At 52.7% G+C, this 25,778-nt stretch overlaps 1 protein-coding gene across 1 annotated transcript in view; it reads right to left on the reverse strand.

The window, feature by feature from the left end:
• FAM3D (FAM3 metabolism regulating signaling molecule D) overlaps nucleotides 1-8,738 on the reverse strand; it is a 25,385-nt gene extending 16,647 nt beyond the window's left edge. Inside the window, exons 1-3 of the mRNA XM_032411631.1 lie at nucleotides 8,726-8,738; nucleotides 6,991-7,098; nucleotides 1,118-1,283 (exon numbers count right to left, since the gene is read on the reverse strand). Coding sequence (XP_032267522.1) covers nucleotides 1,118-1,283; nucleotides 6,991-7,098; nucleotides 8,726-8,738 — 287 coding nt within the window. The remainder of the gene's footprint in view (nucleotides 1-1,117; nucleotides 1,284-6,990; nucleotides 7,099-8,725) is intronic.
• Between the last annotated feature and the right edge of the window lie 17,040 nt (nucleotides 8,739-25,778).

The raw sequence follows: 25,778 nt of genomic DNA on the forward strand, positions 1-25,778 counted from the left end.
TACGACCCAGCAATTGCATTACTAGGTATTTATCCAAAGGATACAAACATAGTGGTCTGAAGGGGCACCTGCACCCCAATGTTTATAGCAGCAATGTCCACAAAAGCCAAACTATGGAAAGAGCCCAGATACCCGCTGACAATGAATGAAGAAGATGTGGTATATATCTACAAAGGAGTATTACTCAGCCATAAAAAAGAATGAAATCTTGCCATTTGCAAGGAGGTGGATGGAACTAGAGTGTATTATGCTAAGCGAAATAAGTCAAATACAGATACCATATGATTTTACTCACATGTGGAATTTAAGAAACAAAACAGATAACACAGGGGAAGGGAAGGAAAAATAAAATAAGATGAAAATGGAGAGGGAGGCAAACCATAAGAGAGTCTTAATCATAGGAAACAAACTGAGGGTTGCTGAAGGGGAGGTGGGGGGGGATGGGGTAACTGGGTGATGGGCATTGAGGGCACGTGATGTGATGAGCACTGGGTGTTGTGTGCTATTGATGAATCACTAAATTCTATCTCTGAAACTAATAATACAGTGTATGTTAATTAAACTGAATTTAAATAAAGAAATAAAAAAAACACCAGTCTCTGGCTCCTTTTGTAGGATAAACTTACTGCCTCAGGGGCCTTTACCATCTGGTTTGGATAATGGGTACATAGTCTTTGTCTTGTACCTGGATGGAAGCCCTGGCATGTGCTGCATCTGAATTTGATGCCTGGATCTTGATTTTGAACTCTCCCCAGAGGCATTGCCCTTTATAGGAAGCCCAGCAGCTTGGCTGTCAGGCAGACCGGAGTTCAAAATCCTGACTCTGCCACCATTCAGCTGGGTAATGCTGTCTGAGCCTCCATTTCCTCATCTTTGCAAAGGGGATAATTGGAGCCCCACCTCTGGGAGGGTTGGGGGATTGCATGAGAGGAAGCCGGGAAGCATTCAGCGAGGTGCTGGCGGATGGGGAAGCTGTCCGGGTTATTGTTATTTGTGCCTCCTCCACCCAGAGGAAAAGGACGCGAGTGGAAGGTGTGGGCCGCTCACAGGGCCTGCACTTGCAGCCTCCGAATTTCCGAATGAACCAATGAAAAGAAAGGAAACGCAAGAAACTTACACAAGGTTTTCGAAGCACATCTTGGGGCCCACGACGTTAGCGGCTCCGCTGCTGATTTTAAAGGCAAAGAAGTTGTCCGGGCAGGGCTTGCTGAGACCACACTTGGTCCTCACGACCGCTGTGGAGGGAACAGACCAACCCTTGGTGGAGGCAGCTGGGGAAGGGGCTCGGGAGGAGTCAGGGGAGCGGCCAGCCGGGGAGCAGGCTCAGCAGGCGAGGGGCCGGTGGGGTGGCAGGCTCAGCAGGCGAGGGGCTGGAGGGGGGGGCAGGCTCAGCAGGCGAGGGGCCGGGGCGGGGGGCAGGCTCCGGACCTAGCGCAGAGGCCTCCTCCCCAAGGCGCCTTTGCAGACCGCCTGAGTCGGGGGGCGGGTGGCGGTGGCGGGGGATTTGCCCCTTTCTGCGTGCGCATGGGGCCTCCAGCCATCCCCGTCGAAGACGCAGGACACCGGCTGTGTGTCTGGCCGCCCTCGAGTTTTTCAGGGTTTCTACTACAGCTCTAGCTCCGGCGCAGAGCCTGGTTCTAATTAAGTCCCGCGTCCTCTCCACGTGGCCCTCACGGGGCGGACCCGGAGGCCCGAGAAAGGCGGGGGATGTATGAAAGACCCCCAAACACAGCTGCCGATGCTCGGCCCTCCGTGGACTCTCTGTGAGCTGGGATATCCGTCACCTGCGCTTACAGCCTGGCAGGTTCTAATTTATATTAATGCGTGTTGTGTGTGTGTGTTTTACCACCACCTGACAGTTTGGAAAGTACCATTAGGGAGGACTGGGTAAACATGGAATTAGAGAAAGTTCACCTGCAAAGGGAAAGCCATGACCGGGCAGCGTCTCTCCTCCAGCCCCGGGCCAGCATCTGGCTGGGCTATGGCAGCCCGCGCTTGGAGCAAACCCACAGGCTTCCTGACAGAAGCTGGCGCACGCCGAGGGCTTGCTGTGTGCTGAGCACTGCGGCAAGCACTTTACATTTATTACCTTGTTGAATCGTGCCGGGAACTCCTGTGCCTGGCACATAGTAGGCACTCAATAAATATTCACGGAATGAACGCATAGAGCATTGGGCAGGGCAGGGCTCCAGGCTGGGAGAAACGATGTGGTCAGGGTGATGAGGACCTTGCCAGCCTCTAGGGAGCCTTTATGTGCACCAGGGAAAAGTGCCCCTCCTGGGGGACACAATCCACTGGTGCAAGACTTGGTAAAGGTGCTCCTTCCTGGGAGTGAATGCCGCTCCGGCCAGGGTACCCTCACCAAGTGGGTAGCCCGGGAGGCCTGAGTGGAAAGCCTATCCTAGGCTCTCTGCCCTGTGCCCCCCCGTCCCCCCGAGTTTCAGGTATAACCAGAGCTCAAACCAGGACACTGTCACCAGAGTGACGGCCAAGAGCTGAGACACCCACAAGGGGCTGTTAAGGGGAGAGTGGGTGTCTAGGCCTGTGGCTCAGGACAGAGAGGGCTGGAGACGTGGGGACCTGACTCCCCTTCCCCACCTTCTGGAGAGGACCCTTCTCAGGAGGCCCAGCACCTGCCCGAAGGTGAGGATGAAGGCTGAGGATGAGGGTGCGGAGAGGTCCTCTTCTCCTATGAGCCTTGGGCCCTAACCTCTGGTCCCCTGTCCCCTCATAGAGAGGCCAGTTTACTCTTGAGACCAGACGTTCTCACCTATGCTAGAGGGATTGTTCCAGGCCCTGGACACCATCCTAGAGTTTGCCCAGAGCCTAATCAACTGCAGCTAAGTCTGATAAACCTGATGTCAACAGGCTGGCTTAAGCAGGCTTTTCCAGAATGGATTTTCTGACCATCCAGCCTTCACGGTCCAGCTACTGGATGACGGGGTTGATGTCCAGGGGGCTCAGCCACTGGGAGGCAGGGGATTTGCTCTCTGGGTTCGAGCTGGGGGGCTGCCCCCACCAGCTGCCTCAAACCCTGAGACCCAAGCCCTCTGGGAACCCCTAGTGCTGTTGCTGAGGATGTGAAGCTGAGCATTGGATGGGGAGCAGTCAGGAAATGTGGGCTACTCTTCAGTTATCTGAGGCGTGACTCACCAGGAATCTCTCCCTTTACCTTTGCCAGCTGTAAAACGAGGGAGTTGGTTTAGATAAGAGCTGTCAAATAGCTTTTCTCTGAACTGTCAGTGGATCTGCTATTAGAGGCTTAATGATAGAGCTGTAGAGGCTACCTGTGGGCCTGGAGGGCAAGGGCTGGGACTGGCAGTGTCGACCAGGAGAGCGGGCAGGGTGGGAGGCAGCACGTGTGCCTGGGTTTGCCATGCCCCTAGCAGATGATGCCTGAGTGTTTGCACCGAGATGCTGTGACACTCTGTGTCTACTTCAGAATATGACTCAGGAGGCTTCAGGTCAATGGAGTCGCAGGTGTGGGGCGGATGGTTTGCGTTCATCCATTATGGTCTTTGCTCTCTGTAATCCCACAGTGCACGGGGGCTCCCATGCCCTTCTCGGGCAAAATTCTGTTCCTGGAACTATGACCTTCTTCAGTCACTACTATGTTGGGGTGGGAGAAGGGGGACTCGGAGATGTTGCCTCTTGAAAGGAGGTGTGGAGAGGGTGGGCTCTGGGCTAGCCTGGAGGTGAACTCCTGCTCCACTATGTACCACTGTGTTGCCTTGGCCAAGAGATTTCTACTTCTCTGAGCTTCAGTTTGCCCATCTATAAAATGGGGATAGTCCGAGCACCTACCCAAGATGGTGGTGAGGATTGCATGAGATGCCTGTAAAGCTCTGAATATGGTGTCTGGCACATAGTAGGCCCTCCATCATTGTACTATTATCATCATCATAACTGTCCCTTCTTTCCACCTTCTCCACGCTTTGGGAGCTGGGGTCTTTGCTGAAGCCCTGCTCGGACGGCTGCAGTATCCAGCACTGGAGGCATCAGCATTCCCACTTCCCAGTGCCTGACTCTCCAGCCACCATCTCCCCTGCAGCCCCACACATTCCTGCCTCTAGGCCTTTGCCAGTCCCTCCCTGATGCCTTCTCTAACCTCATTCCACTGGAAGGGGGTAGCCCTCCCGGAGCCCAGAACACTTTGCCCATCTCTCCCGGCACATTGGGTACTTCTACCCCAACAGACAATCAGCACCCCCTTCTGTATGCCTCTAGGAGTGCCTGGATGCCTCACATGGCCCTTGGTACTCTGGAACAGGAACTGTGAACCAAGCCTGGGGTCTGCATGATGATAATAAGCACAGAGCCCATCTTCAGGGCTCGGGCTCAGTGGGGGTCAGAGTGGGGAGGTGGCTGTGCAGGGCCAGGTGCTGTGACTAGGGAGGCAATCTAGCCTGCAGGGCAGGGTGGGGGGTGCTGGGGAAGGGAGAGTTGAACCATCTCCATCAGTCTGAAGGGCTGAGAGGAGGCCTCTACTGCTACAGGGCTTGGGGGCTTCAGAAGGTACCATGGGGCCATGGGAGGAGAGAGCTGGGCAGATTCTGGACACCAGGATTTCTCTGGGGCCTGCAGGGCCAGGAGGAGCAGCCCTGGGAAGTCTCACCCTAAGGCAAAGGCAGGGTTGGGGTGATACTCACGGATTGCCTGGGAGTCCAAACCTGCTGGACAAGAGGACACAATCTGGTTAGCGAGAAAGTGCTTTGGGCGCCCCCTGCTGGAGGCTGGGGAGTGGCATTGGCTGGGCCAAGCGTTCTCCTCCCGTGGAGGATGTTGAATTGAGCTCTAAAAGTCCCACCCTGTCAGGGAGTCCTCCCTCACTTACTGCTGCCACCCCCCTTTGCGCCCGCGTGCGCGCACGCGGCACTACCTACTCTAACAGAGCATGTTATTAAATGCATAAAATAAAATAGAATGGAAACCAACTATATATCAATATAATAATAAAATATTAAAACATAAATTTGTGCTACAGTAATATATGTGCTTCTATATTAATGCATTAAATAATAAGGTGGGGGGTCTGTGCAGCCAGGCTAGGAACCTCTGAAGAAAATGAGTATTACCCCTTTCCGTGGCTGAACATTCATGGTTTTCCATGGCCACTTTTCCCATTGGTTATCTGTCCTGTCACTGTAAGCATTTCTCAAGACTCTGGATCATCACTTTTGTTTTTGTATATCCTGTAATCAAGTCTGTTTGTGTGCCCGACTCAGACCATGAACGTGAGCCACATGTTTCTCATTTTGGGGTCCGTGGGACCTAATACAGAATAGTTGCTCCATGACTGTTGGTTGGAGGTACTGATTCATCAGACTTCAGGTAGCTGAGTTCTGGGGTGTACTTTCAAACACTGTCCTCTCTCTCGCTTCAGGCTGGGGCTCTCTCCTCTAGAGGATGCCCCTGAACTCCACTTCTGCTCTGAGCCTCCTACCCTGACCTGGGCCCATCTCTTCCCAGGCTGTCAGCACAGCCAAGTCCATCTCTGTAAGAGCAGTGCCCTGGGGCTGGGGGCAGGGTGGCCACCATGGGTCTATATAATTCATCCTGATGTGAGCCGTGCTTGACAAGAAGTGGATGAGGTGCGGGATCTCGGAGACTCATCTATGGGGTGACTGGCTTCTCACTGCTGTGAAGCTGTGAGCTAGCCTGGGCCACTAGAGGCTATTAAGTTTGACTATGTCAGTGGAGGTCGTTCTCTAAATCCAAGGAGGACAAATGCAGAGACATAAATCCCTTCCCTTTCTTTCCTTCCTTTGAAAGGATTTGGACCTGAGAGACTTGGGTTTCCATTCCTGCTGACATCTATAAGGGAAATTTGGGCAACTTTCTTCATCTCCCTGAAGCTCCCTGAGCTTCTCTTTTCTTAGACTACACATAAAACCACACCATGAGGTCATGTATGAACCCACTCCACAACCACACCATGGATCACTTCATGGGGCCATTTGTGCAGATTATATGAGATTATGCATTAAGTAACTGGTATCCATTACTCATCCATCATCCATCCATACATCATTCATTCACCCATCCATCATCTACTCATCCATCCATCACCCAACCATCCATCTACCCATCCATCTATCCATGCATCCATCATTCATCCATTATCTACCCACCCACCCATCCATTCACCATCCATCCACCCATCCATCCATCACCCATCCATCCACCCATCATCTATCCACCCACCTATCCATCCATCCATTCACCCACCCTTCCATCCACCATCCATCAATCCACCCATCCATCATTCATCCATCCATCCATCCATTCATTTTTCTTTCATTCATCAAATGTTTACTGAGCATCTGCCCTGCACTGAGGCTAGAGAAATGGAGGTACACAAGATAAAATCCTTGCCTTCAAGAAGCTTACATTCTAGGGAATGGTGATCGACAACAACCAAATAGACAAATAAACACCCTAATGATGGCTGATGGTGAAGCTCTGAAGGAAATAGGCTGACATAGGGGCTAAAGTAGAGGGAGGGGGCATGGCTGCAGCTGGGGTTGTTGGGTAAGGCTTCTCTGAGGAGGTCACATTTGAGCAGAGACCTGAAGTTGGAGAAGAGCTGCCTACAGGGACATCTGTGTGAAGAGTGTTTCAGGAAGAGGTGATGGCAGCTGCAGTTGGATGCCACTCAGTGCTCAGTTTTGTCTCTCTTGACTCCCTTCTTTTCCTCCCCCCTTCCTTCCTTCTTTTCTTCTTCCCTCTGTCCTTTTTTCTTGGAATCACATTTCCAAAATGGCCCTTGGTGCAGGCCCATGTTATAGCCAGGGCCTTGGAACACTTCTCTGCTCCCCATGGGCTCCAGCCTCCCTGGCAGCCTCCACCCCCACAAAGGCTGGAGTCCCAAAGGCTGTGCACACCCTGCCATGTCTGGCTGTCTCCTGGGTCACCCACAGATGGAGGGAGGTATATCCTTGGCCCCGTCCCGGTCCACAGTCCCTGCACCCAGCAGTGACCCCCACTCACCTGGCCAGCGGGGCAGACGGAGAGTTTTCATGTTGAAGCTGCTGTAGCTGCTAATAAAGATCCATGTGGCGACCAGGGCAAAGATAAGGGCCAGGAGGCGAAGCACACCTGTAGCACAAGGAGATCCTGCCATGAAGCTACATCACAAGGCCACATAGCAAGTTTACTTGTGAGTCCTTACCAAATCCCCACAGTGAGACCATGTCATGAGACCCCACCAGGAGACCCCGTGTAGTAGCCCCAGACCAAGGCCCACACCTTGGACCAGGTCAGGAGACCACCGGGTGAGACCATGTGTGAATCCATGCAATGACCAAATGGTGAGATCATGCTGCAAGATTACGTGGCCACATTTCCCAAAGTGGGTCCACTGGGAGAAAAGGTTAGAAATGCTCCTTTCTGGGCTCCACTTAGCCATCCAGAGACAGACTCCTTAGGGGTGAGGCCTGGGAATCTGCACTTTTATCCAGTACCCTGTGGTGAGGCCTGAGTGTGTGGCAGCAAAACAGGAGGCAGGTTCTGCTGCAGACAGCCCGAGGGGTGAGCCCCGCCACAGAAGTTGGGAAGGCTGCGTCCAGCGCTCCAGGCAGCCAGTGCCACTGTGTGACCTCGGGCAGAAGCTCAGCCTCTCTGGGCAGGAGTGCCTCAATCACAGAGTGGACATGGTTCAATAGCCTCGCTTCTGAACCCACAGCTTGTTGGGAGGGAGGTGATAGTTGTCACTAGTAGGCAGCCTCCAGAGTGGCTTGGGGCAGGGGCTGGTCCCTCACATTTTCCATTGCTCCCCCTGAAAGCAGCCACAAATAACCACACAATGCTATCTATAGGAACACACACTGGCCTTGCTGAGGTGGCTTCCCGGCCTCACAGCCTGACTGCTTCTGCATCAGTGGGGAGCGACCCCACATAGGACAGACTCCTGGTCTCCAGAGCTCCCAGAGCTCCCGGTCTCACTCCCTTTTCTCACTCTCCCATGAGGGCCAGAAGCGGGCTCCACTACGCCCCCCAGCCCAGGGACTTCGGTGGCCCCACTGCCATCAAGCCACGTTCTCTAGCTCCGCCCCTGACCTCTGCGTGGCCCTGAATTCAGCTCTGGGGTCTTATGCTGGCCTCTGGCTACTTGGGGTGGGGGAGAAGGCCCCCTGAATCCTGTGGGGCAGGGCTCAGGTCTTTGGGAGGTCCCTCATCTTCTGGGGGACAGTGTGGTGGGAGGCACCCAGAATTCTCCCTGGGTATCAGTTCACATTATACAGCCATTTTGTTTGAGGCAGCGGGCGAACAACTTTCACATACATTATCTCAGTTCATCCTCATGGTAAATCTCCGTCAGATACTACTGATCATTCCCAGTTTGCAGATAAGGAAATAGGCTCAGGGAGGCGGTCACTTAGCTGGTAAGTGACAGAGGTGGCGTTTGAACCCAGGAACGTGTGCTGACTCTAAAACTTGTGCTCTGAACTGGGTCAGTCCCTGTGATCCAGGCCAGGTGGGGCCATGATGCCAAAGCTTCTCCAGCCCTTCAGCCTAGGGGCAGCAAGTTGCCTTTTCCCCTCTTCCAGGCTCCCCCTGGATGGGTTTCCTCCTGGAGTTAGTCTGGTCTGAACATTTGAGAGCATAGACAGTCAAACAACCTCTGAGTCTAGGGACTGACTGCATTCCGGATAGAAAAAATGATTCCTAAACCCATATCAGACCTCAACGTTGAGACTTTGAATCCTCGGAACATGGCCCCTACCTGACACTCTCATCTTGTCCAGGTGAGGAGTGGCTTGGGGTCAGCGTTAGCCTGTGGAGAGAAGGAAATCAAATTGGAAACTGGCACCTGGAGTCTGAAAATGAATAAGATGCACGATTAGGGACAGGTACCTTGACTGAGGAGATCACAGACCTTTCAGTTTGGTTCCTCACCATCTGCCATCTGTTCATTCTCTGCCTCCACCTCTCCTTCACTTTTGCCCCTAGAATCTTATATTCAATTCAACATGTCTTTCTTGGGTGCAGATTGGCAGGTAGAGGAAGGTGTAGTCTGCCAGCCACTGTCTCTTGGAGGATTAATTTATTCATTCATCCATCCATCCATCCATCCTTCCATCCTTCCACCCTTCCATCCGTCCATCCTTCTACCCTTCCACTCTTCCATCCGTCCATCCCTCGGTCCCTCCAGCCAGCTGAGAGACATTGAGCTAGCTAGCTCCAATAAAACATCAGGAAACAAAAGCTCAAGTGATTTCTGCTGAAGTGCCAACATGAAGAGTAATGAGAACGCTCACATTACAGGTGAGTTTGCGTGGGGTGCTATATATGCAAATACCTCCTTTAATCCTCACACTCCCCCGCTTTAGGGGTAGGTAAGCCAGGACTCACCATGGTTAAGCCCAGGGTTATTGAGCTTGTAAGGGTCACAGCCAGGATTTGGATGCAGGTCTCCACTGCCCAATCCCCACAGGGTCCCACTGCCAGGGCCTTTTGTCCCAGAGGAGAGTTGAAACTGGAGTTTCATCCCTTCTCGAGCCCTAGGTCCCACCTTTCACCTGTGTCACCCCCGAGGTGCTGGGCCGTTACCAGTGATTCAGCAGCTGTGAAGACCCCCAGTAGGTCTCTAGAAACCTAGGGGAGGGGAGGGTAAGGCTGGTGGTAACTGTTTCAAGTCTCTAGCCAGCTGGAGCAGCTCTGACTGCAAGGACTTGCTCCCACTACTCTTCCACTCCCCACTCGAGAATCTTCTTTATCCTGAGAATCCATCTCAACAGACATGGCCTCCAAAGCCCAACCACCAAGGACCCAGATAAGAGACCGGAGGCTTAATGCCTGCCATTGAAACAGTTGGGCTGAGTCAGTCCTTGATAGTTAAACAAAAGCAAGAGCAAATCTACATTTCCTTTTGATAAGTATGAAAATGTTCCCACCCACTCTGGCCTGCTGTCTAGGTCCTTCCAGGAAAGAAAGGTGAGCTGGTGCCTGACCCCACCCACAGAGATTTTATAGAACTTCAACTTCCTGAAATTCAAATTATCACCCCCCCACTTTTGTTCAGATACAAGAGTATGCTTTTGAATGTTCATGGGATCTGACCTAGAGTCTGGGAGCCCAGGCCCATGGATGACGTTGGAAGGATGTCCCGTGGAGCTGGGGGCCAGACAGGGTGGAAGGATGGGAACAGGGTCAGGTGGATGAGGGTGCACAGATGACCAGACAGACGTTGATAGTGACAGAGAGCATGCCAGAGACAGAACTTGGAGAGACAAAGGACAAGGGGAAGCGGGGATGGCAGAGATACAGAGGGACACACAGAGAAAGAACAAGGCAGGGACAGAGGAGGAAAACAGATAAAGGGGCAGAGGTAAGGAGCAAATACTCAGGACATGCACTCACCCAGATTCAGAGGGAGAAAAAGACAGTGCCATTCAGAGAGAGACGAGAGAGAGAGGACAGAGATAGAGGCTGGGATACATACCTGGGTAAGGGGCTAGCTTCGCGCTGTCCTGCCCATGTCAAGCAGGGACTCTGGCTTCAGGGCGGGGGGAGGGGGGGAGAGGCAGGGGTGGTGAGGGCTCTTCCAGCTCAGTGTCCCTCCTGGCTGAGTCCCCGACTGTCCCCTCAGCACCTGCAGGGCTCTCCAGTCTCCTGAGTCCCCACCCGGCTCACCCTGCCAGCCCGTAGGTGCTCTGGAGGCTTCAGCTCCAGCGTCCTGGCTTCCAGGACCCGGTCTGCTGGGGGTGGGGAGGGAGGGAGAAAGGCGCTTGGGACTGGTACGCAGGGTGGGGCAAGAATTGCCTCCGTAGCCACTCAAACCGAAAAGTTTCTTCTTGTTCCTGCGAGAATGTCTGTTGCAACCTGTTATTCAGGTTATAGAGCTGTGGGGCAAAGGCAGGGGGAGAAAGGTCTGACTGCCCTTGCACACATATGGTGGCCCCAGGGTGGTATGTGGTCACAGGGCTGGTGGGGTGGGAGGGTGGAAGGTGGGAAGGAGGGGATGGAGGTGGAGGGGTGGGGAGGGGGAAGGCAGAACCCATGGTCCACCCTCATTGCCCCGAGCCTCTCCCTTTGTCCTGCCCCTCCCCTTGGACCCCATTGGATTTCTGGCGGCAGGTCTGGCCGTGTGCATAAGCCACAAGCAGGCTTTCCTTTTCTGGGGCAGGCCTGGTCTTCTGCAGGCCCCGTACAACGCTGAACACAGAGGAAGTGCTCCATGAATATTTGGGGCCTGAATGAACTGGATTCTTGCATAGTCCTGAAACATTAGGACAATGAAACCACTGTGTAGAGAAGGAAGCTGAAGTTCAGAGAGGGCAAGTGACTTGTCTAAGGCCACACAGCCACTTGTGGATTTCATTTCTGAAGCAGTCTCTGAGCAGTCACGGGAAGGCAGGCTGTGCATTAGGCAGGGGGTATGGCTATGAGCAAGACATGCTCTGAAGCATCCCTGAGCCTTTGTACTGCTAGTCCCTGTCTGTCTCTTTGCCTGGAACACTCCTACTTAGACTTCAGGTCTCAGTGGAGAAGTCACTTCCTCTGGGAAGCCTTTCCTGACACCGCCCCGCCCCCCCCCACATCAAGGTTAAACACCTACCTGTGGTCCTGGATGAGGGGAAGCCCATCACAGCCCCCCCATCCTGTCAAGAGCAGCTGGTCAGTCAGTGCACTGTGATTTCTCTGGGGTTGGGTCATAAGGGGGCATGTGACCCAAGGAAGGCCAATCAGAGTTTTTCCTGGGACAGATCTTGGAAACTGGGGAGAGAGAAGCTATTTTTTCCCTGATGACTCTAAGCTGGACGTCTGTGAATCTGAGGCTGCTGGAGCCCCTTTCTCAGCTACTCCAACGTCCTGCCAGAAGATGCAAATACCAGGCTGAGCATGGGGCAGTGCTTGTGGCCTTGGTCTTGAGAGGGCCAGGGAGGAAGAAGCGTGTGACATCAGGAAAGAGGATGGACTTTGGGTCCATCAGACAGACCTGCGTTTGTCACTTGGTAATTGTGTGTTTTGGGGCACCCCTCTCTGGGCCCTGGTTTCCTCCCGTGTAAAATGAGGGTGCTACCATCTACCTGTCTTGAAAGGGGTGTCAGGCAGGGAGGCCGCCTGTCTATGAGGGCTTTGCTGGCCTGATGACATCCCTCCCATCCCTCCTCCCTGTTGGCAGGCCCCATTCACTCTGCTGCTTCCTGCTAGAACACCTCCTTGGCAGGATTCCTATCCGGATGTTTGCTCTTCCTACGGAACCAAAATGCCATCACAGTCTGCTTGTTTGTGACATTTCTTAATGGTCCTATAAGAGCTGGGACATCAGTTTCTTCCTGTTTCCTGGAGTCCTCTATACTCAGGTGCCTTTGAGCTCAGCCATGACCTGTCCCAGAGCCAAGATGAATGGAGAAAGGATTACTCTCTGTCCAGGCTAGGAGGGTTGAGGAAAGCACCCTCATGGAGAAATAAATGGGTATTTCTCCTGCTTAAGTCTGGTCTCTGGTCCCTAAGGCCCTTCGGATAAAGGCCAATGTATTTCACGTGGCTTATAAGGCCTTGCATGATTTACACCCTGGCACAAGATTAATCTTGCCCACCTCATCATCTGCTGTCCCCACTTCACTTTCTGCTCTAGATGCCCAGAGCTGCCCTGAATGAGGCTCTCTCCCTCACCAGCTTTGCACATGCTGTTCTCCATGTGGACTGCCCTTCCCTGACTCACCCACTCGGGCAACTCCTCCTCGGCCTCAGGTCCTCACCCAAGCAGCCCTTTGTCGTTGGAAAGACAGAATTCAGAAGCTATTTCCTAGCTCATCATAAGGATCCAGGCTCAGCCAACAGTCACTTCTGAATCAGCCCTAAGCCACAGGCAAAATGGAAAGAGCTCCATGAACATGCTCTGCGTTTTCCCTGACATGGGCATTAGCCACAGGTTCAACTGTGTTCTCCGTGTAGCAGGTCATTTCTAAGGAGGCGTGAGCTAGAGGCCTGATCCGGAGCTTGGAGAAATCAGGTTGCAATTACCAACAACTGTAGCTTGCGGGCTGCCCTCCTATTAGCTTTGGCCCTTCAGCCTTCCCAGCCCCTGCTGGCAATCAGGTTTCCCACTCTGCCCGGACCCATACCTCAAATGACTGCCTGAATTCCAGAGCAGAAAGACACCCAAACTCACTTTTTAGCTAATAATCAAAATAATAAATTATCAAGAAACTAATAAAACTAGCTACCACGTATTGAGTGCTTACCGCGCAGCTGGAGTTAGGCTAAGAATTTTACATATATATCTTGCCGAATCCCCACGGCAACCCCGTGAGTTGGATCCTACTGTCTCCTCTTCTCCGACGAGGAAGCCAAGGCCTGGAGGGGGTGAGTGAACAGTCTCAGCTATGCGGGCAGAGCTGAGAGTCACACCCTCAGCTGCGGTCAGCAGACGGGGGGCCACACTAGCATCTGGCAGGCCTGAGGCTGACCCACGCTCACCAGATTCCAACAAGGAAGGGCACTGGGTCCAAGCGAGCTCCATGTGCCTAGGAGTAAGGTTTGACTCTTGAAAAAGTCGGCACTTTAACTGGAACTCAAAGGATAATTCTGCATCACGGAAAGGTCCTATCCCCAGGCCATGAAGGCTCACATTTCCCTTCATTTGAGCAATGGAACTTTGGGGGCAGGGACGGCCCAGATGAGCATTTGGGCAGCTACTCCGTGACCCCTATCCACAGCAGACCTAATGAAGCCAGCACAGTGCCTTTTCTGGCGAGGAGCAGAGGAGGGCTCGGACTCTTTCCCACCAGAGTCCAGGGACTGGTACGTGAGCTGCGTCATCCTAAGAGTGGGGACTTCTCAGTGTGGGGCAAGGGCCAGGTGGACTGGGAGCAGGGTCCTCTGCACAGCATTGGCCTTCTGGAACCAGAGGAAACCTGCTGGATGTGAGGAAGGCTCTCTCTCCTCATAGACAAGTCTGAGACAGCACAAGGTCATGAGCTGAGCAGGTCTGAGGCCTCCGATTCTGCTTGGTCAGGAGTTATTGGGGGATCTCTGTGACATCTTTTTTTTTTTATAAGATTATTTATTTATTTATTTGACAGAGAGACACAGCGAGAGAGGGAACACAAGGAGGGGGAGGGGGAGAGAGAGAAGCAGGCTTCCCGCTGAGCAGGGAGCCCGATGCGGGGCTCGATCCCAGGACCCCAGGATCATGACCTGAGCCGAAGGCAGACACTTAATGACTGAGCCACCCAGGTGCCCCTCTGTGACATCTTTTTTAAAAAAATCCAACTCAATAATTCACCCTACATTTCCTGAGACGCTCCTCTGTGCCATCATAATGCTAAGGGCCTGGGACAGAGCAGAGAACCGATAAGGTTCTCACCTTCTGGAAACACACAACGTAAGGTGGGAGGGACAGGTATGTGGATGGTGCAGGGGAATGGGTGCTCAGGTAGGGGTTCCTTCAGGGAACCTCCTGGCCAGGGGGCTGTCAGAGAAGACTTCCAGGAGGAAGTGGCATCTTGGCAGATGGAGTTCTCCTGGAAAGTGTTCCAGGCAGAGGGAACAGCATGTGCAGAGGCTCAGAGGAGAGGCAGAACCCGAAACTCTGACTGTAGAGACCAAAGTGAAGGGAGAAGGGGACTGTTCATTAGACTAATTATACATTAGGCTAATTATACATTAGCCCTTAAGGGCTGGGCTAATATAATGACCTTGGGCTTTGTTCTGAGGGTGATGAGGGAGTCACAGGAAGAATTAAACCGGGCCAGTGATAAAACCTCAGCTCAGTGTGGAGAAGGTAGCACCTCCTCCAAGAAGCCTTCCCTGACCCCTGGCTCCTCCATTAAGGAATCCCTCCTTCATGCTTCATGGTCATGCTTCATGTCAGCCTAATTTGGGGGCCAGCTTCCTCCCGAGGCAGTGGCTCCTGAGGGCCCTCCTCATGCATGTCCCTGATGCTAGCTCCAAGGCACAGAGTAGGTGTGCAGTACGTGTCCTTCGAGGGAAGCGAGTGGCTTTCTGTTTGGGAAAGAAACTAAGGGAGAAAAGACCCCAAACACACCACGGATGCTCCCTCCATCTAAGTGGTTTCTTCCTTTACCCCACGCCCCACAGTGTTCTCCAAAGTGAACTCTGTCCAGAGGACAAGCTCAGACTTTAGAATCTAAGTAGCCTCTTCTGGCTAAATGCAAGCTCAGGCCATTTTCCTCATCATCCCTGGAAATTCTGCGGACTAAATGTTGTCTCCAAAGGCCATGGGGCACTATCTGCTCGTCCATGGGCTTCTTTCTGTCCCCCCTGCCCCCAGGCAGGATTCCCCGCAAGGGACGACTTCTGCATGCACCGGGGTGGGAGGTGGAGGCTGCAGGGGGGCCACAGGGCCTGAGGGAGACACTCAGCACATAAAGGAGACCGAGGGAGAGGGACAGGACAGAATGAAAAAGAAGCAGAGACCCTGAAAGACTGAGAGTGGCAGACACATTGACAGACACACACATGCACTAGCACGAGGTCACGCATGTGTGCATGCACGTGCACACACACACGGGAGTCAGGTGCTGCTAAGAGTCCTACCTGGGACCAGGGCACATGTGTGGTCCTGCCCAGACCCGGTTGCCACTTGCCCTGAGTTTCCAGTCGTCCCCGAAGGCCACCCTGAATCCTGACCGTGTGCCGCAAACAGCGGAACCAGAGGCTGCCTTTCATTCTCTAAATGGTCCTTCTTGTAAACCCCTGGTATTTATAGGCAATTACTGATCATGTCACCAACACAGACAGAAACTGCAAATAAGTCTGTAAACAATAAGGACAGTGGCTTGACCAATTTGTGCCAGTGACATTTATTTCAGAAGGAAATAAGCCCATTATTTCCATTATGCCCTGTTTTAATTTTATTTATGGTTTTAATGGTTTTGTCCAGCTCTGGCCAGTGGTAGAATTACTGGCCCATGTGAGGCCGCACAGCAGGACAGGCAAGGAGGGGTGGGAGGCCCAGGATTCTGAGGTTTCTTATTCCCCACGTTCCTGGGATGCTTCCCAGAATAAGACAAAGAAACACATGTACCAGCTGCTGCTCCAAGACTTCCTTATTTTAAGTACTTTAATCCTCAGCAGCTTAATGAGGAATTTGGGGAAACTGAGGCACAGAGTGTCAGGTCACAGCTGGTGAGAGGCAGAGGAAGAAAAGGATCCCAGGGAGGAGCCCAGGAGCCCACATTCTTAACCCCGGTGTCTGACTCCTCTAGCCTGGGGCAGGGCAGTTTTCTGCAAAGGACCAGAGGACATATTTTGGGTTTTCTGGGCCGTATGTTCTCAGTTGCAGCTCTTCAACTCGGCCATTGCGGTGGAAAGGCAGGAGTAGCAGTATGCAAATGAATGAATGTGGCTACGTTCTAATAAAACTTTATTTATATAAACAGGTGGCTCTGAATTTGGCCCTAGGCCTTAGTTTGTCCAACCCTGATTTGGGTATTGCTCCTCTTAGCCCAAGGTGGACATGATTTCCGGTGCTCCCTTTCCTGAGCTTCAGCCTGCCTGGGTTTGGCTCGACTGTTGGTGGTGGAGAAGGAAGGCTTCTGTAGGATAGGAGAGAGTTCCTATCATTCTGTCCCTCTTCCCACCCAGCAGCCAATGCGCTCCTCAGGGGCGGATCTACCAGCCCCTTGCTTGCTTAGCAGGGCTCAGCCGCCTGTCCTTGGACTTTGCTCCAAATTCAGCTGACTGGATTATCATCTGAAGGTGCCTTGCTCAGTGCCCGGCACTCGGGAGGCTCCCAGTCAATGGCAGCTCTAGCCATATTTGCACCTTCAGGTTTGCAGGGGCCTCATCTGGCCTGGGGATTTCGAGTCTATCTAATATGGTGGTTGATTGGTGGGGGGCGGGCTTTGGAGCCCCATCTGGGTCCTGTCATGGAGCTGTGGATACAGTCCTCTCAGCTTGGTTTCCTTATCTGTATGTGGCCATCACAATCCCTACTTTAGTAAACATTAAATTGGAGAATACACCGCACACACAATACCTGCTATGGAGGAAATGTTCTGTAAGCGACAGTTGTTAAGCAAGTAGGCCCCCTTGCTCTCTGCTTGGGGATGCCCCTGTGCCCTCCACCCTACCCCCCAAGGAGGCAGAAATCCCTCCAGAATGAGAGAAAAGTATGCTCTGGATTGGGAATGGGTTCCTCCAGGCCCTGACAGAGCAACGAGAGTAAGGAGGAGGTGTCTGGCCAAACATGCAGCCCTTTCCCTCCCCAACGGGATGGGGTAATCTCAGGCTGCTAGGCAGCTTTGGGAACATTAGCCTGAGAGGACAGTTTGTGCCATGAGAATTTCTCTTTGCTGAGAGTCTGGCTGTGTGTCACCAGAGAGGGCTTCTGTATCATGACAGGACTGCCTGGAGCGTCTGGGTTCAGCCCCTGAGCCATGGCCTGCCGTTGGCCTATCTGAATCACTTCAGCAGGTCAAGCATGACGAAATTCCCCTCAGACCCAGTGGGCGATTCTATTCCTTTCCATCAGAGAGAGCTGGGTCTTGGCCTCTTAACAAGATGGCAGTCTCCACAATGACGTCAATGGGGTTTTGAATAGGCTTTAGGAGATAAATCTTCCCCAGGGACGTGTGGGATCCAGACATCTCTGAAGGAGAAATAATCTTAATCATAATCATAGCGATGATTCTAGTAAGTCTTAATACTGTTAGTTGGCCAGTTTTGAGCCCCGTGTCCTTCCACTTAATCTTTCCAACAGTACTGTGAGGCAGATTCTTTTATTGACTTCATGTTACCAGCGAGGGGCTTAAAGAGATTAAGTGATTTGCCCAAGGTCACACAAGTGAATTGGCTGATGCAATATTGCCATCCATTACTTTAGTAGCTGTGATTAAATGGAGTAGGGTTGCTTGGAGCCAGACTGTGGTGGACACCCGCTGCTTGGGTCATCTTTCCAGCACCCATTTCCCCTTTTTCTGGGGCTCACCCTGATTTTCCTTCAGGCGCCAAACTCCCTTCCTCTGCTCCCTGCTGTGCAATTGGCTAGGGATGGTCCCATTCCTGGTTCCAACTGTGGCCACGTGGCCCAGGCCTAACTCCATTTCTTGGTCACAGAGATGGGCAGGCAACCCATGCTGAGAAGATCACAGCCCTCCCAGGGCTCTTGATGGACTTGCCAGGGAAGAGGATCTGCCTCTCTGCTGGGGTTGCTGGCTTGAGATGACTTAGAACTACAGATGTTGAATGGTATCTACCACTGTGTGGGGAGAGCTTGCCTGAGAATAAAGCAACATGGAGGAAAGGATCCAAGAGATGGAGTCAGAGTCCTGGGGATGTCATCGAGCCCCTAGATCCAGCCTTGCCTGCCAGTGGATCACTGGACTTTTCCATTATGTGAGCCAATATAGGTCCTTTATTTGTTGGGCTGGTTTGAATTTTTTTTTTTTTTGGTCACTTGCACCCAGCAGAGTACCACCTGATACACAAGGATTTTCTCATTTTCAACCACAGTTACATCCACAGACAGGTGAGGTAACTTGCCCAAGGTAACACAGCAAGAAAAAGGCAGAGCTAGGATTCAAACTCCAAAGGTGGTGCTCTTTCCATGACTTCTACATCTTTGTCTCCCCAGGCTATGCCCTTGGGGAGCAGACCTTGGCCTTCCCACCTCTGTTTCCCGGGCCCTCCCAAAGCAAGAGATTGGTACCCACTGTAAGAAGAGTCTGCCCTCTCCACAGGGCCTATGCTGCGGGACTCCAGGCTGGCCTGGAGCTGTGCCAGGCCTGCCCAGCAGTAGCCAGGCTGGTCTCACCCGAGGAGGACTACCTAGCCCAAGCACACGTTGGCAAACCGTGGCTTGCGGCATCCCGCACCCCAGGAAATAACCCTCGGCTCCGCAGCCTTCCAAATTCCTATTGGAATGCAGTGGCGGGGGCCGTGTGTGAACGTGGAGGAGAGCTCAGAGAGAGGGGTGTAAATGATGACCATAAGACAGAGTCCCAGTGGCAGCCACCCCTCCTCACAGGAGACCCACCTGTCTAATATTGGTGGGCCTGGCATGGCATCAGGTAGGCCGTGGCCAGCCTGAACCGGGAGCTGGCAGATGCCCTGGAGTGGACCGACAGACGGAGAAACTAGAGCAAACACTGGGTAGAGCCGAACTCCACAACTTGCTCAGCCTGGGTGGGAGTGAGCACCTTGCTGCCCTCACCTCCCATTGCAGCCTCCCGCCCTCTCCCTGCGGGACTGCCCGCCCTTCCTCCCTCTCCCCCTTCTCTTAGAGTCTGCAGTGTGCGGAATGCTTACCTCCCCCGCCCTCCTCCTCCCACTAGCATTCCTCCACAAATTTAATCTCCGAGAAGTCTGTCCTGACTCCTACCTCCTTTATGGTACATGTCCAAAGTGTTCTGAAATGACTGTGCAAATTGTTTTTCACTTGATGGCTAGAGCCATACTTGTTTTGTTTTGTTTTTAAGATTTTATTTATGAGAGAGAGAGACAGAGCGGGCGGTGGGGGAAGGAGCAGAGGGAGAGAGACAAGCAGACTCCTCGCTGAGGTTCTCAGGACCCTGAGATCATGACCTGAACTGAAACCAACTGAGCCACCCAGGAGCCCCCATACCTGTTTTTTTAAAAATCCTGTCTGGTTAATCATTGTATCCTTGTTTAATTGACATACAGGAATTGCTCAGTTAATGCTCACTGAATGAATCATCCGGAAGGGTAGTCTTCCACCAGCTCTCTTCCAGCCACGGACTTTGAAGCGACTGCACTAGGGAGGCAGTGCTGCCTAGTGTCGGGGGCATAAATTTTGCAGCCACATTGCTCAGGCAAGTTATGTAATCTCTCTGTGCCTTAGTGCCCCATCTGCAAACTGGGAGTGATAACGGTGCCTACCTCAGAGAGGTGATGTGAAGATTCAATGTGTTATTACATAGAGAGCACTTAGCCCAGAGCCTGGCACATAATAGGGGCTATTTTATGTGTTTTTGTGATTGCTATCCTAGATGGAGAACTATAGGGATCAATGGGGGATAGCCAGACTTTCACTCCCATCTTACAGATCAGAAAACTGAGGTTTAGTGAAGGGTAGGGACTCGCCTGAAATCACACAGCTAGAAAATCTCTTGAGACCACGCACCTTTGTTGTGACTTTTCAGATCATTATGTTCAGAGAAGAATGAGGTTTGGGGCCTTTTTCATTCATTCTTTAAATATCGGTGTGGCTCCTGGGACGCCTGGGTGGCTTGGTTGGTTAAGCGGCTGCCTTCGGCCCAGGTCATGATCCCAGAGTCCTGGGATCGAGTCCCACATCGGGCTCCTTGCTCAACAGGGAACCTGCTTCTCCTTCTCTCTCCTTCTGCTTGTGCTCTCTCTGTCAAATAAATAAAATCTTTAAAAAAAAAAATATCGGTGTGGCTCCTGATTGATGCTCAACCGTGTTTTTTGAATGAAGAGATGAATGAATGAATGAATGCCAAGGGGCCCCTGTGGTGGAGGAAAAAAGCCTGCAATGCAGGGGATTGATCCCTGACTTGCCTGTCCCATTCCTTTGCTCCTTCATCTTACACCCACCCTGCTTCTATCTGCCTTTCTCTCAATAATGTGGACCCAGAAGTATAGCTCTTTCCGTGTTGGTGGAAACATACCTGAGGGCTCAGGGCTCCCACTTCCCTGCTTCGATGGAGAAGGCCAGATGTTCCCGCTGGTGCTTTGGGTCCCTGACCTAGCCAGCCACCCCCCTGGGCCAGCTGCTGAGCGAGGCCAGCCTGCTGGATCTCGGAGGAGCTGGGGCCTCGCAGGCCGGTTCTCTAGCTGCAGCAGGCCCAGAGGCAGGCACCAAGTGGGTCGTGGGCACCTCGTGTGGGCCGGCTCCTCTTGGTTCTGCCCTGGCTCTGCCCCACCTGCAGAGAAGCCTGCTATAAACTCTCCCTGCCCTGTTAAACAATCTTTCCAGGAAGGAGGAAATTCATCCAAAGGAGGAAATGAGTTCACAGTCTTGTCTGGCTGAAGAGCCGCTGGAGCCCTGGCTTAGGCCTGGGCTGTGAGAGTCTCTTCCCCACGGAGCTCCCAGCCTTTGCAGAGGAAGGTCTGGGTGGGGGTTTGAACATTTTAACCAGGAATGAAATGCCACAATCGCTTGCCTGAGAAAGGAAAACAGGACGCAAGATGACACCACCCCCCAAAACAAACCAACCCCTGCTGACACCCTTTCCTGGCCCTAGGGGTGAAGAGGGGACAATCAGCGTGAGTTAATGAAGTGCCCGTCACCTGCTCGGAGGTTCTAGGCCGGGGTGGCTCCTGATGGAGGAAGCAGGCGGGAGGTGAGCCTGGGGAGGAGACGCACACTGTGGGTGGGGGAGGTCAAGGCAGCTAAAGACAGGGAGTCTGGACGATGGACAACGGACCCCCTTGACGCGGCACAGGAAGTGGTCTGAGTCAAAGAATCTGGATTTCGTTTGGGGCACGAGTTAGAGGTTGAAGCTGGAGAAAGAAGGAGGAGGGAGGAAGGGGAAGAGAGAAGGGCCAGCAGGTGGGAGAATATTAGCACAACAGCGAATGTAGTGTTGATTGCCTCTCTCTCTCCCTAGGACTCGGTGTCCCCCGCTCCACGCCCAGCACCCCCAGGCTTTGCTACTACTCATGGTTCTCATTCCAGAGAACTCTGCTCCTTAGGGTGAGTTCTTTCCCAGCAGGCACCGCGTTCCACGTAGGCTCCTGGGGCGGGGGGTCTTCCTCTTCGTTGGCAGAGGGTGCTGCTGGAGTTGGTGATTTCTGCCCTGACTGCTTCCAGAAAGGACGTGCCGCCCCCTTGCAATGACTATCCAAGCAGCTGAGGTCAGACAGCCGGTCAGGAGACCAGGACAAGTGCCCAGGAGCTGGTGTGAGGGGAGAGCAGCGGCTGCTGCCCAGTGGGGAGCCCCCGGGCCTGCAGCTCTGGTGCCCGGTGGGTTCCCAGGAAGCGAAGTGGGGGTGCCCTTCCCTGCATCCTGACTGGGTTTAGGCCTGGCTGCTTAAACCCAGTCCGCTGCTGCCTTCTTTCTACCCCTGTCCCCGGCTTACACAGCTCTGCCCGCGGCTGGTGTGTGTTCATCCTTCAGGCCTGACCTCCATGTCAAGGTCCTTGGCCTTGCTTCCCCAAGTAAACAAGCGAGTCACTGATGCAAGCTGCGCTGAGTTCTGTGAGGGAACAGCAGCGGGTAGCAGAGAGCAGGAGGACGCCCTGCAGCAGGTGATCGGGCAAGGCCTCAGCTGTGAGGCGCCATCCTAACAAACAACCAGAAACCGAGGGGCTTCATACAACACATGTTTACCATCTTACAGTTCTGGAGGTCACAAGTCTGACCGGTCTCCCTGGGTTAAGATCCAGGTGTAGGTAGGACTGTGCTCTTTTTGGAGGCTCCAGGGAGAATTCTTTTCCAGGTTCTGGAGGCTGCCTGCTTTCTCTGGCTCATGACCCCTTCCTCCATATATATATATATTTTAAGATTGTATTTATTTACTTCACAGAGAGAGAGAGAGAGCTCGCGTGCACAAGCAGGGGAAGCGGCAGGCTGAGGGAGAAGCAGACTCCCCGCTCAGGCGAGGGGCTCCATGTAGGGCTCGATCCCAGGGCCCTGAGACCATGACCTGAGCCAAAGGCAGACACGTCACCCACTGAGCCTCCCGGACACCCCCCCCCCCCCCCCCCCCCCGCCCTTCCTCCATCTTCAAAGCCAGCAGTGTCCGATCAATGATCCTTATTGGGTCCCACCTCCTGCCTCTCTTATGTCCCTCTTCTACTCTTAAGGATCCGGGAAGACACTGGGCCCACCCAGATCCTCCAGGATACTCTCCCTGTCTCAAGGTCTCCTGGTTAGCAACCCTAATTCCATCCGCAACTTTTAATTCCCTTCGCTGTGTAACTAATGGCGTGTGTTGGCGGGGCTCTGGGTTTGAGGACGGGGGCATCTCCCAAGGCCGCTATTCTGCTAACATCAGGGGCAATCCTCTTCCAGTTTCTTTCTTTCTTTCTTTTATTTTTTTTTTTTAAAGATTTTATTTATTTATTCATGAGAGACAGAGACAAAGAGAGAGAGGCAGAGACAGAGAGAGAAACAGGCTCCCTGCTGAGCAGGGAACCCGATGCGGGGCTCGATCCCGGGACCCCAGATCATGACCTGAGCCGAAGGCAGACGCTTAACCATCTGAGCCACCCAGGCATCCTCTTTCAGTTTCTTTGTAGCACTTACGACAGCCTGAAAGGCTATTGCTTGAGTATTTGTTCACTTGTCACCGGTCTTGCTTTACTGGAAAGTGAGTCCCATGAGGGCAGGGGCCTCGTTGGTTCTGCTCACTAGAACAATGCCTGGTGCCCCCAGCACATGCTCCGTAAAGGTTTGCTGAATGAATGAGTGCTGGCTCATTTCTGCATTGGTGTCAATAGGGACAGCCCCGGTCCAGGGCCAGAAGCTGTGACCCCTACTCTACTAGGAGCAGTTGTGAGACCCCAGGCCTTCCCTCCCCCACTCTGGGTCTCAGGCAACCTTGCAATAGCCCTGGGAGGAAGAGAAGGCCCGGGACAGTCTCCCCAAGGACTTCAGGTCTTGGAGAAGTCAATAACCATCATGAAATCATTGCTTCATTTTCCTTCCAATGGCAAAGCCCTCACTGAAGCCTCAGCCTGGGCAGGCCTCCCAGGGGACACTCTCCAGCGTTCACTCAGAGAGGGACCAGCGGGGCCTCAGCACTGGGGCTGGTTCCCGTGTGCACCACAGGATTATTAGCGTAATATCATCTGTGAGTTTGACTTTTCTTGCTGAAAGGGCTGGGAAGCCTTCTCTGTCTCTCAGATGATGATGCTGCAGGAGTGGGGGTCAGTGTCAAGTCTGGATTCAGGGTTCGGTAATAGGTCTTAGAAGTGCAATTATTGGTGCGTGACGGTTGATTCATTTCCTTGGGGAGTGCTGGTGCCGAAGGCTGACCCAGTGACCAGGAGGGAATGGTCACCAACCCTCCCATTGCTGACAGGTTCAGGACACTGGCTCAGCCGCCAGCCAGCCGCACGTCCCCAGGGGAGCAACTGGAACTCCATAGCTTATTTTTTTAATTTAATTAGAAAAATAATACAGTCCTGTCATGGAAATTTTGGAAAACACCGAACAGTATCAAGGAAAAAACATCATGCAAGTATAACCTCTCGTGGGAGTGATGTTAATATTTTGGCCTATTTCCTCCTCCTGATTGTTGAATGGAACTCTTCCTGTGCACCCGGGTTTGGACCCTTCTCTTTCACCTGGCATTAGAGCCGAGGCGTTGCCCACGTCATTGGAAACTTGGAGGTTGATTTCTTCATGATTGTACACTATTGCATGTTACAAAGCACCACCTTTATTTACCCTCCGCAACTGCTGGGTGTTTGATGATTTCTGTGTGTGTGTGTGTGTGTGTGTGTGTATGGGTGTGTGTATGGGTGTGTGGGTGCAGTTATAAATACACTGCAATGAAAGTTTACAGGTATATCTTGTGACCTTTGTACACCTTTATTTCTTCCATTTTTTAAATAATAGAACCAGTAATTCCAGCCTTTCTACCCCACAAAGTTTCATGAAGCAAAAAGGAGAACACGAATATCAAGGGGCTTTCAAAACCATGGGGAAAAGAGCTGTTCAAATAGAAGGCCAAGTTCTGAGCACCGCCTCTTCAGGCACTCTCTCTTTAAGGGGTACGTGTGTGTGTGTGTGTGTGTGTGTATGTGTGTGTTCCTAAAAACTAGGGGCATTAGGGGATCCTGGGCGGCTCAGTCGGTTAAGCGTCTGCCTTCGGCTCAGGTCATGGTCTCAGGGTCCCGGGATTAAGCCCCGTGTCAGACTCCCTGCTTGGTGGGGAGTCTGCTTCTCTCTCTCCCCCTGCTCATCCTCTCTCTCTCTCTCTCAAATAAGTAAATGTAATCTTTTTTTTTTTTTTTTAAAGATTTTATTTATTTGACAGAGAGAGACACAGCGAGAGAGGGAACACAAGCAGGGGGAGTGGGAGAGGGAGAAGCAGGCTTCCCGCAGAGCAGGGAGCCCGATGTGGGGCTCGATCCCAGGACCCTGGGATCACGACCCGAGCCGAAGGCAGGCGCTTAACGACTGAGCCACCCAGGAGCCCCAAATGTAATCTTTTTAAAAAAAAAACATAGGGGGATTAGATGAGTGTGGCTCTAGGGAAAATAGGCACAGAATCAGCATTTATGGACCATTTACTATCTGCACGGCACTCTGTTAAACAAGGTACATGCATAACCAGAATTCATCCTAACACAACCCTCCAAGGGAAGTACTGTTTTTACCTACAACTTAAAATTGAGGAAACTGAGGCATAGAGAGTTTAAGTAATTTGCCCCTGTTGACACAGCTCACAGCTCAGTGGGAAATTGGGAAGGGACACACACCACCCACCCACCCGCACCTCTGAGAGCTGCAGGGTCACCAGCTGGGACCTTCTTAGGGGCTCCGGAACACCCAGGGCCCCTCCAGCACTTCCTGAAATAAGGCACTTTTTATAAACATCGAGCCTGGCCCTCTGTTCCTGGCAGGCAGAGAAACTAATCTGAAGATTATTTCCCCAGAGCTGGGGTAGTTTCTGATTTAGAATGCTTCGCTCAGAGAGAAAAGCCCAGAGGAACAGAACCTGCCCCCCAACACTCCCCACATGTCTGAGATAAAGCGGCAGAGCTGCCTCACTGTGTGTGTATCCAAATGTGGGTGCCCGAAAGGTGTGAACGTGTCTGTTTCTTGGGTACCCGTCAGCATGTGTGCCTGTGTGCCCAGGGGCACACAGGGGTGTGTGTGTGTTTGCGTGGGCTGTATTTAACCTGCTGGGTGCCCAAAGACAAA

This window comes from Phoca vitulina, unplaced genomic scaffold (genome assembly GCF_004348235.1).
Source record: "Phoca vitulina isolate PV1807 unplaced genomic scaffold, GSC_HSeal_1.0 scaffold13, whole genome shotgun sequence".
NCBI classification, from domain to species: Eukaryota; Metazoa; Chordata; class Mammalia; order Carnivora; family Phocidae; genus Phoca; species Phoca vitulina.